This window comes from Zalophus californianus, chromosome 2, assembly GCF_009762305.2.
Source record: "Zalophus californianus isolate mZalCal1 chromosome 2, mZalCal1.pri.v2, whole genome shotgun sequence".
In the NCBI taxonomy this organism is placed as follows: Eukaryota; Metazoa; Chordata; class Mammalia; order Carnivora; family Otariidae; genus Zalophus; species Zalophus californianus.
In genome coordinates this window covers 152,643,322-152,663,529 of record NC_045596.1, presented here as the reverse complement: position 1 = coordinate 152,663,529, position 20,208 = coordinate 152,643,322, and the positions used below count along the sequence as shown (strand labels likewise).

The following is a 20,208-nucleotide window of genomic DNA, read 5'->3' as shown; positions in this document are numbered from 1 at the left end:
GTGACACTTTCTCAAGTCTGCAGATCTTGTCCCTTCGGAAACTTGCTAAAATGCAAATTTCTGGGCCTAACACAGGTGTACTGTAATATGATTTGTGGTGGTGGGAAGCAAGAATTTTCTTATTTATTTATTTATTTTAAAGATTTTATTATTTATTAGAGCGAGAGAGAGAGAGCACAAACAAGAGGACAGAGGGAGAGGGAGAAGCAGGTTCCCTGCTGAGCAGGGAGCCCGACACAGGGCTCGATCCCAGGACCCTGGGATCATGACCTGAGCTCAAGGTAGATGCTTAACTGACTGAGCCACCCAGGTGCCCCAAGAATTTTTATTTTTATTTATTTTTTTAAAAGATTTTATTTATTTATTTGAGAGAGTGAGTGAGAGAGAGAGAGCACAAGTGAGGGGGAGCAGAGAGAGAGGGAGAAGCAGACTCCCCGCTGAGCAGGGAGCCCGACTTGGGGCTTGATCCCAGGACTCCTGGATCTTGACCTAAGCCGAAGGCAGGCACTTAACCAACTGAGCCACCCAGGTGCCCCTGAACTTTTTTTTTTCTTTTTTTTTTTTTTAAAGATTTTTATTTATTTATTGAGAGAGAGAATGGTAGAGAGAGAGCATGAGAGGGAAGAAGGTCAGACGGAGAGGCAGACTCCCTGCTGAGCAGGGAGCCTGATGCGGGACCTCGATCCCGGGACTCCAGGATCATGACCTGAGCTGAAGGCAGTCGCTTAACCAACTGAGCCACCCAGGCACCCTGAACTTTTATTTTTAAAACAATATTAAGTTTTTTTTATGTACACCAAAGTTTGAGAATAACTGAGTCAGAGAATGTAATGGATTGGAGAGAAATTAGGGGTGGTAAGAAAGAAGTAGTTCACATTAGAGACCTTAGAAGGATTGTAATTAATCAATATGCTAAGCAGGGAGCAAATATAAAATGGGAAGAAAAGATCTAAAAACTCAGCCACTTATAAGGATTTTTATTGCTAATGTAATTCAAAGCACCTTGGGCTATGCATTTGGGAAAGATTTTTTAACATTTCTGCTTGAGGAAGTTCCACTGAATCTAGGGTAACTGTAGTTAAAGATTGGGAAAAAGCTACTCTTTTGTTAGAGCTATGTATTCATTTCTTTTATAATAATGTATGTTTATATTTTAAAATCTTATTTTAAAGTGTGTGTCTTAAATATTCTCTGTATACATTGTTACTTATTGATGGCTATTTTAGACTATTTTAATTAAAAGAATACTCTTTGGGGCGCCTGGCTAGCTCAGTTAGAAGAGCACGCAACTCTTGTTCTCAGGGGTTGTGAGTTCAAGCCCCATGTTGGGAGTAGAAATTACTAAAAAAAATAAATAAACTTAAAAAAACTAAGTTTTGGCTTTTTGAAGCCAAAACTAAGTTAAGTATAAAACCGTATCATGTTTTGATCATCAGTGGACAGTCTAATTGTATGGCCCATAAACAAGAATCAACGTTTACTTTATTCCTACTCAATGTAAGTATACTCCAAGGATCTTAGAATTAGTAAGGTCATGAGTGCTAAATTTGGAAATCCAAATTGTTAGGTATCAATAGACTTCCCAATAAGTGAAAATGGTTCTCATCTTGTATTTTTTTAGGTTCCCAGATTGTGATGAGCCATATCCTCGACTTGTGGATCTGAATTTAGCTGGTGACCCTACTGAAGGAGCTCCAGTGGCAGTGCAGAGGGACTATGGTTTTTGGTGTCCTCGAGAGTTGAAAATTGATCCAGATCTTGGTTATTCTTTTTTACACGTGCGTGATTGTTCACCTCCTTGTCCAAATATGTACTTTAGGAGAGAAGAACTTTCATTCGCTCGATACTTCATAGGATTGATTTCAATCATTTGCCTCTCTGCCACGTTGTTTACTTTTTTAACTTTTTTGATTGATGTCACAAGATTCCGTTATCCTGAAAGACCTATTATATTTTATGCTGTCTGCTACATGATGGTATCATTAATTTTCTTCATTGGGTTTTTGCTTGAGGACCGAGTAGCCTGCAATGCATCTAGCCCTGCACAGTATAAGGCTTCCACAGTGACACAAGGATCTCATAATAAAGCCTGTACCATGCTTTTTATGGTACTCTATTTTTTTACTATGGCTGGCAGTGTTTGGTGGGTAATTCTTACCATCACATGGTTCTTGGCAGCTGTGCCAAAGTGGGGTAGTGAAGCTATTGAGAAGAAAGCATTGCTATTTCACGCCAGTGCATGGGGCATCCCTGGAACTCTAACCATCATCCTTTTAGCGATGAATAAAATTGAAGGTGACAATATCAGTGGCGTGTGTTTTGTTGGCCTCTACGATGTTGATGCATTGAGATATTTTGTTCTTGCTCCCCTCTGCCTGTATGTGGTAGTTGGAGTTTCTCTCCTCTTAGCTGGCATTATATCCCTAAACAGAGTTCGAATTGAAATTCCATTAGAAAAGGAGAACCAAGATAAGTTGGTGAAGTTTATGATCCGGATTGGTGTTTTCAGCATTCTTTATCTCGTACCACTCTTGGTTGTAATTGGATGCTACTTTTATGAACAAGCTTACCGTGGCATCTGGGAAACAACATGGATACAAGAACGCTGCAGAGAATATCACATTCCATGTCCATATCAGGTAAGGGAAACCTTGTTCTAAATTTCAGAATGTGTGATAGTGAAAAGAAGGCATATTACTGTGAAGATCTCATCTTAGCTAGTTTTTTTAAAAAAACTTTATGAACCTGTACATTAAGATTTTAAAGATAATGAACAAATATATTGTAGAAATAATGTAATATATGTTTCTATAAACCTCTTCCATTTAAAAGATGACTTTTACAAGTCTAAGCTATGGGCTTTTAAGCAATTTACTTCCGTTGTCACAGAACAGTTTGGGGATTGTTTAGAAGTCTACAGGTTTGAGGGTGAGAAGCTCTTTACCAGCTGATAAAAATGCACTGTCTTTTGTGAAAATCTTACTGATACAAGTGGAATTGTTTTAACTGTTTTGCAAAAGTAATAGAATGCAATTGTACAAACTAGTTCATCTCTTAATTGGTCTTGGTTTTTCCTTTTGCGTGCTGAATATTTTATGATTTACCTTTGAATTTAAACAGGTCAGATAATCATAGTGACAGAATCATAGAATCTTAGGTCTAGAAAGAACTTTAGAGATAATTTATTCAAGTTTCCTCGTAATTTAGAGTTCTTAAACATCTCTCTCGTGGGGCTTAGAAATGTTAAGTGACTTGCTTATATTCAAACTGGGATTTAGTGTTAGGAGAGGAATGTAGCAAGGAAAGTAGTTCAGAATAGTTGATGCTAAGTATTTCTCTATCTTAAAACCTTTTCTAGAACCTACACCCCTAGCTATCATCCTCTCTTCCTTTTAAGACAAGTTTTCTCGAAAGAACAGTCTCCATTGCTGTCTTCTGTTCACGTTCCAGGTTAGCTGTTAAAAGGGCACCAGTCATCCTTTCATCTCCCCTGACCATTAAGATTTAATTACCTTTTTTAAAGTATTTATGTATTATAGGTAATTCTTGTTTGTCTCTTTCCCCTGCTAGACAGTGAACTCTTTGAAAGCAAGAACTTCTCTTTCATATTTTCATATTTTTGGAATACATATTCTATAGGTTAGTAGATGATAACATTGAGAATGTGGCTATGTAGATGGAGAAAAGACATTTTTAAGAAATGGTAGGGATGCCTGAGTGGCTCAGTTGGTTGAGCGTTTGACTCTTGGTTTTGGCTCAGATCATGAATTCAGGGTTGAGATTGAGCCCCCTGTGGGCTCTGTGCTCAGCGGGGTATCTCCTTGAGATTCTCTCCCTCTCTCTCCTCTGCCCCTACCCCACACCCCTCACTCACTCTCACTCTCTCTCTCCCTAAAATAAATAAATCTTAAAAAAAAAAAAAAGAAATGGTAACAGTGGTACCATGGACGAGGAGTATGTGATTAGCACATAATCAATGCTGATAAATATCTTTTTTAAAGATTTTTTTTATTTATTCATCTGAGACACAGAGATACACAGAGAGAGAGAGAGAAAGAGAGAGAGAGAGCATGAGTAGGGAGAGAGGCAGAGGCAGAGGGAGAAACAGGCTCCCCGCTGAGCCAGGAGCCCATTGTGGGGCTCGATCCCAGGACCCTGGGATCATGACCTGAGCTGAAGGCAGACGCTTAACCATCTGAGGCACGCAGGCGCCCCAGTGCTGATAAATATTTAATGGCTGAGAATGCCAATTTATTATTGTATAAATATTAGCTATGAGCTTTTAAAAAACAACTTATATTGAGAGACCAGAAAAAAATGAATGATTGAAATTGAATTTCTTGACAGAATGACTTACTAAAAACTCTTAATGTGAGTTTTCAGACCTGAAGCTAAGTAATGGAATTTTGCCTCTAATGAGAGAGAAAGAGATGGTTGAATTACATCATATGCTTCTTTATATAAGTTATCTAAGATTCCAGATATATATTAGGACTACTGAAAAATAAGTTTGATTATAAAATAACGATCTAAAAAATACCAAACCTCAAATATATAAATTGATAAATTAGAGTAGTTGGGATGCCACTATTTTCAGGACATTCCTAGAATTCTTTCAGCATCTTTAGAACCAGTGTGAGCTGCACAGAAATATGTATGTGTGTATATGCATTTTTTTTGTGGTCATGGGTTAAAAAATGTTTTTAATTTCCAACATACAGAAATAACATTGGAAATGAGTTATTTACGATATACTGAAAAGAATAGAGAATGACATTATAACAATAACATGGTAATTAAGCTGTAAACTCTGGAGCACAAATCCTGGCTTCATATCTTACTTTCACTATTTACTAACTTTATATTCTTAGGCTGGCTTCACCTCTCTGCTTTAGTTCCTCATCTGTAAGATGAGTAATAGAATCTAATAGTAATAAAATAATAATAGATAGTATTAGAAATAAGCAGACTACTTCCTCAGGTTGTTCTTAGGAGTATACATGCATGTGTTTAGAAGAGTGCCTACTACGTAATAAGTAGATGTTAGCTCTCATTCATTTTCTTCATTTATTATTGTTCCTGCTGTTGTTTACATACATACATACATATATATAAATATGAGATTTTAAAAACCATCCAGTACTGAGCTTTACCAAATGCCATATTTGCTTCAGACTTTCATTTATTTATTTTAAATTTTTAAGTAAGCTCTACACCCAACGTGGGGCTTGAACTCACTACCCTGAGATCAAGAGTCTCACACTCTAATGACTGAGCTGGCCAGGTGCCCCTTGCTTCAGACTTTTAAAAGAAATCTCTACAGATTTGGCTGAAGCTCCCTATGTACCCTTCCCCAGTCCTGTTCCTCCTACTCTCTGCCCAGAGGTAACCGTCATCCTGAATTTGGAATATACCATTCCCATGAAAGTCTATACAACCTGCCAATATGTATGTAACTGCGGAAAAACTGTTTTACAAAAATATGTAATACAATGATACCATACTATACATGTTTCTGTAACTTGATTTTTTAACTTAACATTTAGTTTTTGAGATGTATTTATATTAATGCTGTAGCTCTAGTCCATTTTTATTTATTATTAAGATTTTATTTATTTGAGAAAGAGAGCACGACCTGGGGGGGAGGGCAGAGGGAAAGGGAGAAGTAGACTTCCTGCAGAGCAGGGAGCCCAATGCGGCTCCATCGCGGGACCCTGGGATCATGACCTAAGCCAAAGGCAGATGCTTAACCTACTGAGACACCTAGGGGCCCCTCTAGTTCATTTTTAAAAATGTGTTTCTTTTTAAGGAAGTTTATATTATAAAATGTTTCAAATATACAGAAGTATAGTAAATAAGGTGGCAAACACCTATGCACTCATATCCAAACTGCCTTGAAATCCTAACATTATATCATATCTGTCTTTCTGTTTTGCTGGCTGGCTGGCTCACTATCATTAAACACACAGCTGATGCCTGCCTCTGTTCCCCTAGGTACTCACATTCTTTTTCCTCTCCCTCCCCAGAGGTAACCCTTCTCATAAAGATGGTGGTTTTTCATTCTTCCCAATATTTTTATATTGTGGCTGAGTATTTACAGATCTATAAAACTTGGTATTTGCAAGTTTTAAAAATCCATTAAGTGAAATCATTCTGTAGCTTGCTTTTTTTCACTCAGTTTTATGTGTGTACTACTAATTCGTTCATTTCAACTGCCTTAGTCTAATATATAAATATACTGCAATTTATTCACTCATTCTTTTATGAACGTGTATTTTCCAACTTTTTTTGCTGTTATAAACCATTTTTGCAGTGAACGTTCTTGTAATACTATCTTCCTTGCACATGTCCAACAATTTCCATGAGGTATGTACCAGAAAGTGAAATTGCTGCATTGTAAGATACAGACATCATCAAACCAAATGGTTATTTTAATTTACACTCACAGTTGAGTATAAATTTCCCATTTTTCCCCATCATGGTGTTCTCAGGCTTTTAAGTTTTTGCCAGCCTTTAAAACAGTATCTCAATCCCATAGTAATTTTTATTCCCCTTTGAAGGTTGAACATGTTTTCATAGGTTTATTGGCCCTTTTGGGGTTTCTCTTCTGTGATTTCACTCATTTGCTACTTTGTCCATTGTTCTGTTAGGTTATTTGCTTTATTTTATTTATTTTTTAAAGATTTATTTATTAATTTGAGAGAGTGAGTGAGTGGGTGTGAGCAGGGGGGAGGGGCCGAGAGAGAGAGAATCTGAAGCAGATTCTGTGCTGAGTGCAGAGCCCGATGTGGGGTTCCATCCCAGGACCCGAGGTCATGACCCGAGCCCCAGGAGTCAGATGCTTAACCACCTGAGCCACCCAGGTGCCCCTAGCAATTTTTAAAATTTGATTTTTTTGACTCATATCTCCAATCCCTTGAAATATATTTTTTCTACATTATGAAGAACATAATTTTATTTTTCGTATGAATAAGCACTATGCTTTCTGCACCATTTATCAAATAGCCCATCTAAATTGTAATGCAGTCTCTCATATTCAGGTTCCATTTTTAGGCTCTCTCTTTTGTTCCATTGGTCTATTTCTATAACTTTGTGTTAATTCACATTTCCCCTACCTTGCTCTTCAAAATTATGTTAACCATTCTTGCCACTTTTGCCACTTTTGTATATGAATTTTAGAATCAGTTTATCCATGTAAAACAAAACACTGTTGGCATTTTGATTGAAATTATTTTTTATTTTAAGTGAACTTGGGGGAAATTGCCATCATTGTAATACTGAGTTTTAATATTTTTTTGTTTATTTATGTATTTATTCATTTATTTGTTCCTGGCACCTTACAGTTTTTGTTGCAATTGTAAATAGGATCTTTATTATGTTTTTAAATTGATTATTGTTGGTGTACAAGAATGCCATTAATTGAATTCATATATTGATCTTGAGCATCCCTGCTGAACTCTTTTATTAATTCTAATTGTGTGTAAATTCTTTTATATATTCTTTGTAGAAGTACTTGTCTGCAAATAAGGACAGATTTGTCTTTTCGTTGCTTTCTAGTTATGTTTTAAGATTTTTGCTTCTATACTTGTAAGTAAGATAGATTGTGATAATGTTTTCTTTTCTTGTATTGTCCTTGTCCAGTTTGGGTATCAAGGTTATAACAGCTTCATAAAGTGAGGTTTTGTTTTTTTTTTAAATTCTCAATTTTTACAGTAAGTAGGGGCTATTTGCTCTTTGAAAGGGTTGGTATATCCTCCTCTTAAAAACTGTCCTAGGGGTGCCTGGGTGGTTCAGTTGTTAAGCGTCTGCCTTTGGCTCAGATCATGATCCCAGGGTTCTGGGATCGAGCCCCACATTGGGCTCCCTGCTTGGTGGGAAGCCTGCTTCTCCCTCTCCCGTGCCCCTTGTTTGTGTTTCTGCTTTTGCTCTCTCTCTCTGTCAAATAAATAAAATCTTAAAAACACAAAAACTCTGTCCTAGGATCTTTAAAGCTAAGAGAGAGAAGTTGTGGAAGACACTAGGTTTTTTAAACTATTATTTCAATTTTTTAAATAGTAATAGTTTTATTCAGATGTTTTATTCCTTATAAAGGCATTTTGTTAATTTTACTTTTAGAAGATTATTTTATCTAACTTTTCAAATACATTAGTATCAAGTTATTCATATATTTTTTGTTTTGTAAATTTTTACCATGTTTTTGTTTCTAACATATGTTCTCTTTATTCCACCTTGATCAATCTTGGTAGAGGATTATCTTTTTAATTCAGTTATTTCTGTTCTTATTTTCTTACTAATGCTTCTCTTAGAATTACTTTGTTTTTCTAAATTCTTAAAAGGTTAACTCATGCATTTTCAGTATTTCTAAATTTTTGAAGTGCTTTTAATAGTCATTTTAAGTTTAACCCAAAATCTTTTATTAACCATGTTGGTTGTTCATTCATTTTGTTTCCCATACTTGGCTTCAGGCATCTTTGTGATTTATTTACTTATTTTGGGGGGAACCTTTTATTAGTTCAAGTTAGGAAATCTCTTGGCTTTTTTTTTTTTTAATTGAAGTTTTCCTAAACCTAATGAAGGAACTGTTTTTCACACTAACACCTCATGGATTAACAGTACTCATATACAGACACTGTTGTTGTTTTTAATTTCCTGCAGTATGTATTTTTTTTCCCCCAGAGTTCATATTAACCTTTTTCTTCAGCACAGTAGTTCAGAGGCTGTTCTGGAAGATAGTGCAGGTACGATTAAAGCTTTATTTTGTGTGTGATCCTTTTAGTTCCCTTGTGACTCCTGCTTTTCAATCTTATTTAAGTAATAGATGTTGAATTAAATCTGGCTTATTTAAGGGGCACCTGGGTAGGCTAAACGTCTGCCTTTGGCTCAGGTCATGGTCCCAGATCGAGCCCCACGTTGGGCTCCCTGCTCAGCGGAAAGTCTGTTTCTCCCTCTTCCTCTGCCTCTCTCTCTCACTGCTCTTTCTCTCTAAATTAAATAGAAATAAAATCTTTAAATCTGGCTTGTTCAAAAAAAAAGAAAATGCTGTAGGGATGGGCACCTGGGTGGCTCAGTCAGTTGAGGGTCCTCTGATTCTTGATTTCAGCTCAGGTCATGATCTCAGGGTTGTGGGATGGAGCCCTGCACCAGACTCCATAGGGAGTCTGCTTAAGAGTTTCTTTCTCCCTCTCCCTCTGCCCCTCCGCCCCCCCCCCCCAAAAAAGAAGAAGAAAGTGCTGTAAATATGAACTCTTAATTGTATAAACTTCATTGTGGTTAAAACCTATTACCTTACTTGATATCCACGACAGTCTTATGAAATAGATAGTATGGCTTCATTTCTGCCACTTTAATGGGAAGAAGTTGAAGCAGTAAGAAATAATATGGCTTACACAGAGTCACATTAACAAAGTGTATCAGGGGTCAGCAATCTATAGCCCACTGACAAACGATAGGGCCAGCCACGTAGGTTGGATTTTTTTTTCTTTTTTAATTGCGATAAAATATCCCCATTAAATGATAACTATAAGATACCATTTTAACCATTTTTAAGTGTATTGTTCTTTGGCATTAAATACATTCACATTGTTGTGCAGCCATCTCCATCTCCAGAAACTTTTTTATCTTCTTAAACTAAAACTCTGTACACATCAATCAATAACTCCCATTCTTCCCTGCCTTCCAGCCTCTGGCAGCCATCATTCTACTTTATGTCTCTATGAATTTGGCTAGTCTAGGTACTTCATATAAGTGGAATCATAAAATATTTGTCCTACTTTATGATTTTTTAATATTTTTAATTTTAATTTAATTTTTAATATTCAAATTAGATAAATATGTTGCCTGTGACTTCCTAGCACCAAATTCAATTAGAATTTTTATATTAGTTTTAATTCAGAATTTTACTTTAGAGGAATCTTCTACAGACTTGTAAATTGAGCACCAGAGATATTAAATTCCTATTTGAAGTCATATCCACATGTACTTGAACAAGATTTGCTATCACTGAGAATACCTAAAAGAATACCTAGCAGGCTCTGATAATAATTCCTAATGAGAAGTTTTTTAAGTGTATTAAGCAATGATGTTATCCTTAGAGTAGCCTCCTCAGGTAACTTAAAGAACATAGTATTTGAATATGTTTGCTTTAAAATCGGTAAGGTTACTTAATAGTCATCTTGCATATTACTGAAGTTTTCAAATATTTAAAAAATGGGTTTGTGAAGTAGTTGATCACATTGTTTTAGAGTACTAATTGGATTTAATGCAAATTGCATGTATTTAATTAATTTGAAGAAAAATGGGCTGATGTAGTCTTCTAAAATATTTTAAATACTTTATACCAACTGTTTATTTAGCAAGAATGCTTTTTAAAAATATTAAATAATACTTGAGAGAGTAATATTTGTTGCCTGAATCCAGAATTATGAAATATAGCCTGAGTTTTCAGAATAATGCATATTTTACAGCTTATAATCAGTAGGGTTTATTCCTAGAATATGTTTCCATTTTATATATTATTTAAAGAACACAGTAGTTTTCCAGGTACTTGAGGAGTTGTGTTTTTTTTCTTTAAAAATAATTCCCTATACTTATTTAGTGCCCTCTAAGAGACTTAAAGCATTTTATAGAAGTGTTAAAAGTCTCAAAGAGTTAAAGTCTCAAAAATTGTTAATATTTCTAGAAAACTATTTGAATATAATATATTGGTTTAAAAATGAGCTTTAAAGTCATAGGCTGGGTTTATGTCCTGCCTCTAATAGTCTGAGCCTCAATTCCTTATGTAAAACACAAGAAATAATATGTTAAACATAATAACATCTACCTCATGGGTATGAAGATTAAATGTGATAATAAATTTAAACCTTGTAGTAGAGTGCCTTGCACAAAGAAAATTTTCAATATTCTGTTGTTGCAAGTACATAATTACTGAGGTTTGAAGGAGGATCATTCCCATCCTTCACTTTTTTCTTCTAAACATTGATTTTCGAAAGAAAACGTTTCCTTTCCTAAAGTGCCTCTTCATTTTTTTCATCTCTTCCATCCATCTAATTCAGTGCTCTATGTCCCAAGGAATTTTGATTCTAGAACCTGTGTTTCAGTAATAGAAATATGTTACCATAATACTAGCAGCTTAGCTGAGACTGTCACATTCACATTTAGAGCCATTTGTAGAATTCTGAAAAAAAAATCATTTTTATAGAAAACAAACAAAAAATATTGTTTGTATTCTTTCAGTCACACAAGGGAACCCGTCTGTTATTTATCTAGTCTTGATCCAGAAAAATACAAAAATAGCAGAATAATGTCAAATCTAATTTGTTATGATTTTAGCTTCATTTTCTGATGAGTGCTTCCATGCAATTCCAAAAGGGATCAGCAATGTGTATGAAAGGATCATGGGAGAAATGGGTATATTTTACATTTCCCACATGAGCAACAGTGAGTAATTCTGTGTAAATATATAGTACCTTTTTTTTTTCTGCTGCTAATTTTTAAAGTGGTAAATATGTTGCCTGTGACTTCCTAGCACCAAATTTCCTCAAATTTGTTCAGTGTCTATAATACAGGAAAAGAGTGGGAATTCCCTGAAAAAAAAAATATTCTAAATCAGGGGTGCCTCGATGGCGCAGTAGGTTAAGCATCCACCTCTTACTTTCAGCTCAGGTCGTGATCTCAGGGTTGTGAGATCAAGCCCTGCATTGGGCTCCATGCTTAGCGTGGAGTCTGCTTATGACTCTCTCTTCCTCTCCCTCTTCCCCTCCCCCCCCAAAATAAATAATCTTTTTAAAAGATTTTATTTATTTGATAGAGATAGAGCATGAGCAGGGAGGAGAGGAAGAAACTGCCTCCCCACGAGCAGGGAGCCTGATGCGGGGCTCGATCCCAGGACCCTGGGATCATGACCTAAGCCGAAGGCAGGCACTTAACTGACTGAGCCACGCAGGTGCCCCAAATAAATAAATTTTTAATATATATATATATATATTCTAAAACTCTTGTAGGAAAATATAAAATATATAAATAGAACATTAAAGAATATTAATAAAATATTAATACTATTATGTATAGGTTGTAAAATCCTGTCACATGGCACTTTTGGATAAAGTATATTAAAACCTACAAGTTGCTGTCTTTCTGGCTTCTGTTACACAGAAATAGCCCAAGTCATGAGTTCAGTGTAAGTCTTATGTGTAGACATATCTGCTGTCCAAATGGTTAACACCTTTTTAGGAAAAATGTAGTTGCCACAGTCTACAGCAGGGCATAGCAAACTTTCCATAAAAGGTCAAATAGTAAATATTTTAGGCTTTGCTGGCTATATATATACATATATATGTATATATATGTATATATATATATTATTTTTTTTAAAAAAACTACTTAACTCTGCTGGTGTAATACAAAAGCAGGCATAGACAGTATATAAACAAATGAAGTTCTAGTAAAGCTTTATTTACAAAAACAGAATTGTGGCAAAGTTGGTCTGCAGGCTGTAGTTTGCCAGCCCCTGATCTATAGCAAGCATTATTCTATATCACCTTTGATATTTATAACAACGAATGGTGACCTGTGGTGTTTTTCTGTCCCATGTAAATTGTCACTGTTTCATTCTCATTACAGCTTTTGAGAATCATTATTTTATTGAACTGCAAAATGGCATTAAAAATATTCAGTGCAGGGGCACCTGGCTGGCTGAGTTGATAGAGCATGTGACTTTTTTATTTTTTTAAGATTTTATTTATTTATTTGACAGAGAGAGGGAGAGTACAAGCAGGGGGAGAGGCAGGCAGAGGGAGAGGGAGAAGCAGGGAGCTGAGCAGGGAGCCTGACTCGGCTCCATCCCAGTACCCTGAGATCATGATCTGAGTGAGCCGAAGGCAGACACTCAACTGACTGAGCCACCCAGGTACCCTGAGCATGTGACTCTTGATCTCAGGTTCGTGAGTTCAAGACCCATGTTGAGTGTAAGTTTACTTAAAAAAAAAAAATTCAGTATAATCTAGTTCTATTTTATCACTGTAATAAATACAAATAAATTCTAGTATGTCATTATAATAAAGACATGCCAATAAATCTTACTTCCAGTAGTCTTTGAAGGCATCACTGTACCAATTTAAGAAGAAATAATTTCAGTAGTTTATGGGAATAGTAAAATAGAAAGCAACTTAATGTAATAATCATAGAAGCTTCTAGTTATTAAGTATACTGTGCGCCAGGTCCTGTATTCAGCAAATTTATACACATATCTAATTTAATCCTCAGAATAGCCCAGTAAGTTAGATTGTACTCAATTTTACAAATGCAGAAATTGAGTCTCATGTAATTATACAACTTACCCAAATTCATACATGATAGAGCTGGGATGTGAATTGTCTTTCTGATTCCAAAGCCCACAGTTTTACATCACTTTACACCTCTTCTTATGCAAAACAAACAAAAACAAAAACCCACTTATATGAATGAGTATTTGGGAGACATTCTATTTCTGGCTGTATCTCTGATTAACTTTGTGTCTTTAGACCACTCAGTTTGTAATTTCTTCATCTCTAAAGTTAGGGGATCAGATTGAATAATCTCTAATGTTCTTATCAGTCTAGTATTAAATGAATCTAGAAACTTTTTTCTCATAAGCCACAGTTTTTTTTTTCCCTTCCTATATAAAATTCATTAATGCAACAACCACTTATTACATATATCTAACATTCGGGCATATTGATAGTTGCTGAGAAAGCAACAGTACTGAAATACAGCTTCTACTCTGAAGGAATTCATTAGCTCAGTAGGAGAAAATCAATATGGAAATCAGGTAATTCTGTGACTAAAGTGAGTTCTTACTCTTTTGTTCCTTTAAAAAAACGGAGAAATCTAGTGAAAACATTTTAGATATGATATGGATTATTTTATAGCTAAAAATACAAGTTGTTTAGTAAATATACAAAGATTAATTTAGAAGAGTACATTTATTCTTCCAGCATGTCCAATGAAAATTTTTCATAGCCAAGTTAAAATATGTCTCTTTATAAGTTGAGTAGGGAAATGCTTCCTGAGGTCTTAAAGTTTAAAAGTGACCAGATAGGGCGTCTGGGTGGCTCAGTTGGTTAAGCGACTGCCTTCGGCTCAGGTCATGATCCTGGAGTCCCAGGATTGAGTCCCACATCGGGCTCCCTGCTCAGCAGGGAGTCTGCTTCTCCCTCTGACCCACTTCCCTCTCGTGCTCGCTATCTCTCATTCTCTCTCTCTCCAATAAATAAATAAAATTGTAGAAGTGACCAGTTAATCACTTTAACAGTTTCTTAGATAAATGTTTTATCATCTTAACCCTCAAATAAAATATAGCACTTCAAACTCAAAGGGTAACTATGGAAAAATTAAAATAAGTGATGTCTTAAATTTACCACCAAATACAAGCACTATGCATGCAAATACATGTTCCTATGTGAACATTACAGTATTATTTTGCATAGCTGATAGAAAGAGAATGTTGGCTATAATTCGAAAGCCCAAATTTTTGACTACTTGCTTACAGTGATTTTTGCAAAGCAATGTGTGTGTGTCCATTAATCTATCTAGAGGATTTCCTCTTGCCCTCTTTAACAAGAGAAAGGCCAAAAGGAACTGCCTTATAAATTTTACCCAAGGTCGACTTCTGGTCTTCTGAGGTTTACTTGCACCATAATTGGAGAAAGTGAGTGAAGATCTGAAAATGATAGCTCTTCTACCTAAGGCCTAAGGCTGAGCCTTCATAAACTACCCTTCTCTATGCTTATTTTCTTCCAGATTCCTTCCTAATTCTAAAAGCCCTTCCAATGGAAGGGACACATCAGCAAGGGAAAAAAGAGAAAGAGGGTTATTAGAGTTTTCACCCAATCCTTTTCAGTTATTTTCCTTCTCCTACAAAATGTTCATCTGTTGGTACAGTGGTTTATTTGTCCTCTCTGGATTCCACTTTGTTCTTGGCCCATATCAGACACCTTTCTGTAGAGGTAGAACCAGGAGGTGAGACTTGAGCTCCCTCAAAAATTAAAAAGTGCCATGTACAGATACCAATATGCTCAAAATAACTCACTTTTCAGATTAGCTGGCTTGCTAGGTTGGAGGATGTTTCCCAAGACTTCTATAAAATAAACTGATGACCAGTGCATGTTGGATGCTTCTCCTGGAAGGCTGTTTTCTGGAATACCTGCAGACTTTTCTTCCTTACCAGTAGTTATGTGTTAATGGTGTTTATTATGTCTATCTAAATTCATTATGTTTATCTCGAACCTGTTTATGTTAAGTAGTATGTGTTACTTCAGTATGGAATTGAATTAAATATTAGGTAAATCAGTGAAAATGGATTGGAAAAAAACGCATTCTTTTTTATTTTTAAGATTTATTTATATTAGAGAGGGAGATACAGGGTGAGTGGGGGGAGGGGCAAGGGAGAGAGAATCCTTAAGCAGATTCCCTGCTGAACAGGGAGCCCAACACAGGGCTCTATCCCAGGACCCTGAGATCATGACCTGAGCCAAAATCAAGAGTAGGACGCTTAACCAACTGAGCCACCCAGGTACCCCAAGAAAGCATTATTTTCAGGAAAAGTTGATTGCTTTGGAAAGATTTGATGAAATCAAGTCGTTTTTTAAAAAGATTATTATTGAAGTTAATATAGGGAAGATGAACTGTTAAAGATCTGGTTGAGGAGATTTGTAAAAATCTAGGATTTGCACATAGATTGCTTTATGAGTATTTGAATGCTACGTTTACTTTAAAGAAATAAAGTGGAAATCACAGATGGTGATAAGCTTGTAGCATGTAAGAAAAAAATGAATTATTAGCAGATGAGCAATTAAAGAAAAAGCCTCGACCTTACATTGGATATTTAACTATTTTAAGTTCAAATAAATATTTTGTGTGTGTGTGTGATTTTTTTTTTAATACTAACGACCTGCCTGATCATGTCAAATGTGTAATCTTCCACTTTATGTCCTTTAGTGAATCACAAATATTCCCCATCAGTGACTTTTATGGACTATGTTAAGGTCATTGAGTTCACTAATATTTTGTAAGTTTGCTAAAGAGCTCTGAGAAGTTTGTCTTAAAGTAGAGCATTAGCAAAATTAAAAATATGCTCCGCTTTCTAATGACAATAAGACTTCTGACAATATGTCTGAATGGAAGCATCAACAATTAAAGCCTGAACCAATGAAATCTGGGAAGAACACATTATTTGAGACATCACAGATCTTACATGACTTAAGAGACATCTCCAAGTGGTTCCCCACTTCAAAAATAATTACGAATTGGAGCCAGCACATAAGGAGTTAGGGCTGGTCAAATCGGGGCTCTCATGCCGACGGAAGGCAAGGGTTGCCTGAGGTGTGGTGGTTGGTGGTGGAAATTGAGACCTGGGCCAGCTGGGAATTTAATGTTAACACAGGGAGTCAGGTACTCTCTTGTGAGCCTAGGTCACCAGGGGCAGAGGTTGAAGTGTTAGCAAGTTAATTATACCTCCTGGCAATCAGCAGAAGCAAATTCTTTCTGCAGGATCCCCACTGATTGATAACCAAAGAGCTCACAATATAATGTTACCAAACACATGAGAAAACAAGCCCCTATGACTGAGAGTCATTGGATAGAACAACATCAAACTTAGAACTACAGATACTGAAATTGTGAGATACTGAATAAGCATGTAATATTTATAGGAATAGCAGATATAGTCACAAAGATTACCAATCTCCAAGAAACTACATGGAATAAATGTTTTTCTGAAAATTAGATGTCTAGAAACATAATTTTTGAAATAGAAACTCAGTGGATTTCTGAAATGCAAAACCACAGTTTAGACTGCTGTTTGAAGAGAAATTTAATGAACTAGTGTATGTAGGTGAAAATAAAGTTATCCAGAATGCAGCAAGAGAGACAAGGAAAATATGAAAGTAACGTTAAGAGAAATGGAGGACAGAATGAAAAGTCCTAAAAAGAGGTTAATTAGAGCCTGAGGAGTGAGTTCCTTGAGGAGAAAATGGAGATAATGCAGAAGAGATAATATTTAAGGAGATAATGGCTGCAAATTTTCCAAAACTGCTAACATGCGAATCCACAGATCAGGGAGGTACTGTATAGCCCTAGCAGGATAAATAAAAAGAAATCAACACTTCTGTGAAATTTTGGGGGAAAAACAGAGACAAAAATCTTGAAAACAGTCCAAAGAAAGGACAGATCAACAAAAACAACAACAATAACAAAAAAGACCAACAGAACTATAGAGTCCTCAACAACGAGAGCTAGAAGACAGTATAATATTATCTCTAAAATATGGAGAGAAAAAAATTTCAACCAGAATTTTGCACCTTGTGAAACTTGTGGTAAACATGGAGATGCACTGCCAGATCCCCTTCAAAAAAAGACTTACTCCTCAGTTGCGGCAAGTGTGGTTAGCAGACACCCTTCAGCTGCAGAGAACTGCCTTCTCTGACTTCCTGCCCTTCCTGGGATGGCCTGCAACTAGCAATTGCTGGACGGGCTAAGAAGGCCTGGCTATTGGCCCAACATGGGACCTTTGGAAGGTCATTATTTGCTCCAGGGCTCCCTACCAGTTTGTGGAGGCTTATCTGAGAATTCATGGCAGGCAAGCCACTTATTCCTTTGCGCAGCCCTGCTTCCACCCTTTTCCTTCACAGATGTCTTCCTTATAAACATCTTGTACCCAGAATTCATCTCTGCATCTTCTGGAGAATTCAACGTGTTCTCAAGAACAAGAATGAAATGAAGCCATTTCCATAAAAACAACAAATGAGAATCTATCACCGAGACTTGCACTAAAGGCATTTCTAAAGGTTTTATTTCAAGATTCTTCTTGAAAATGATCTCTGGAGGATAGTAGGAGATGAAAGAGAGAATGATGAGGAAATAAAATTGTATGTATATAAAGCTGAACAAATACTGTTTCTGTAAAATGTTAATAAAAATACATAACTTAGGGTTTTAAAATATACACCTAAAATCCAGTAGAAAAAAAGGACAAATGTATATATAGACCAGAATTGGATTAATGCTTCAAGTCAATGACTTGCATCAGAAATTAATTAATGGAGCCACCTGGGTTAAGCGGATTTTGGCTTAGGTCATGATCTCAGGGTGATGAGATCAAGCCCACCTTGTGCTCTGCACTGGGTATGGAGCCTGCTTAAGATTCTCTCTCTCTTCCTCTACTCCCCACCCCATCCTGCTGTGCTCTCTCTCTCTAAAAAAGTAAATCAATCAATGGTGAGCTAGAATCCCTGATAAAATGCCCTCCTCCCTCCACCCTTTTTTTTGGCTTCTCTCCATCATAGGCTTCTTGCACTTTAGGATTTTTTTTTCTTTGTTTTTTTAATTTAATTTTTTGAATAGATGATGTCTTAGCATGATTTATAATGTTAAAAATATATAGTGAAAAGCATTATTTCTACTTACATTCTTCATATTCTAAATTTTCACCCCCTCTTTATAGTTACTTGTATATATTTGCAGAATTTCTTTTTCCATGAGACTGTTTTGAGAAATAAAAGTCCTAAGATACTTAAAGCTCAGCACACAGTAAGAAGTCACTAAATTTAATTCCCTTCTTTCCTTAACCATTTTATGACCCTTAAGACCCAGAAAGCATAATTAACCATGTATTTTGCTGCAAGATGTCATAACTTTTGCTTTATACCTGTAAATGTAAATTAGAACTGTAAAACCATCTTTCACGCATGTCATAATCTTAACGAAAACTTAAAAGAGCTATCCTAGCCTTGGCCTAAAACGAATTGAAGAGGAAAAAAATTTTTAAAGTGAATATGATTAATAGAAACTCATGCTTTTTGGAAAGTTATTCTGGAGTTTCAGAATATATTCAAGAAATTAAAAAGTTTGGTTGTGCCTATTTTTTTCCAAAATGAAAAGTTGTATTAGTTTATGTATTATAAAAATGTGAGATCGGGGCACCTGGCTAGCTCAGTCAGTGGAGTACACAACTTTTGATCCTGGGGTTGTGGGTTCAAGCCCCACATTGGGTGTAGAGATTACTTTATAAAAAACCAAAATCTTAAAAAAAAAAAAAGTGAGATCAGTTTTTTCAAATTGAGGTATAATTGACAGTAGATTCTGGTGTACAGCATAATGATTCAATGTTTGTATATATTGTGAAAGGATCACCACAATAGTTAACATTCATCACCATACATAATTATAAACAATTTTTTCTTGTGATGAGAATTGTTAAGATTTACTCTTTCAGCTTCCAAATAATGCGATACCATATTATTAACTGTAGTCACCATTGCTGTACATTACATCCCCATGACTTTTTATTTTGTAACTGGAAGTTTGTACCTTTTGACCCCCTTCACCCATTTCTTAACTACCAATCTGTTCTTTGTACCTGTGAGCTTGGTTTTGTTGTTGTTTGGATTCCACATATAAGTGAAATCATATGTTATGTGTCTTCCTCTGTTTGACTTTTTTTATTTAGCATGATGCTCTCAAGGTTCATCCATACAGTCACAAATGGCGAGATTTTGTCCTTTTTCATGGCTGACTAATATTTGTGTGTATGTGTGTTTGTGTGTATGTGTGTACACATACCACATTTTCTTTATCCATGGACACAGGTTGTTTCTATATCTTTTTTTTTTAAAGATTTATTTATTTGAGAGAGCGAGAATGAGAGAGAGAGAGAGTACATGAGAGGGGGGAGGGTCAGAGGGAGAAGCAGGCTCCTTTGCTGAGCAGGGAGCCCGATGTGGGACTCGATCCCGGGACTCTGGGATCATGACCTGAGCCGAAGGCAGTCGCTTAACCGACTGAGCCACCCAGGCGCCCTGTTTCTATATCTTGATACTGTAAATCATGCTGCAGTGAACAAGAGGGTGCATATATCTTTTCAAGTTAGTGTTTTCATATTCTTTTGAGAAATACTCAGAAGTGGAATTGCTGGATCATATGGTAGTTCTATTTTTAAGTTTTTGAGGAACTTCCATACTGTTTTCCTTTGTGCCTGTACCACTTTACATTCCCACCAGCAGTGAACAAGGGTTTCCTTTTCTCCCACCCTTGCTGACACGTTCTTATCTTTTTTTTTAAGATTTTATTTATTTATTTGAGAGAGAGAGAGAGAGCACAAGAGGGGGTAGGGTCAGAGGGAGAAGCAGATTCCCTCCTGAGCAGGGAGCCCGATGCAGGACTCAATCCCAGGACTCC

The 20,208-nt window shown here is 36.0% G+C and overlaps 1 protein-coding gene across 3 annotated transcripts in view; it reads left to right on the top strand.

The window, feature by feature from the left end:
• The window catches only part of FZD3 (frizzled class receptor 3), a 103,243-nt gene that overhangs the window by 36,328 nt on the left and 46,707 nt on the right, over nucleotides 1-20,208 (top strand). For all 3 annotated transcript variants that reach the window (XM_027599574.1, XM_027599576.1, XM_027599575.1), the window contains exon 4: nucleotides 1,622-2,639. In XM_027599574.1, coding sequence (XP_027455375.1) covers nucleotides 1,622-2,639 — 1,018 coding nt within the window. The remainder of the gene's footprint in view (nucleotides 1-1,621; nucleotides 2,640-20,208) is intronic.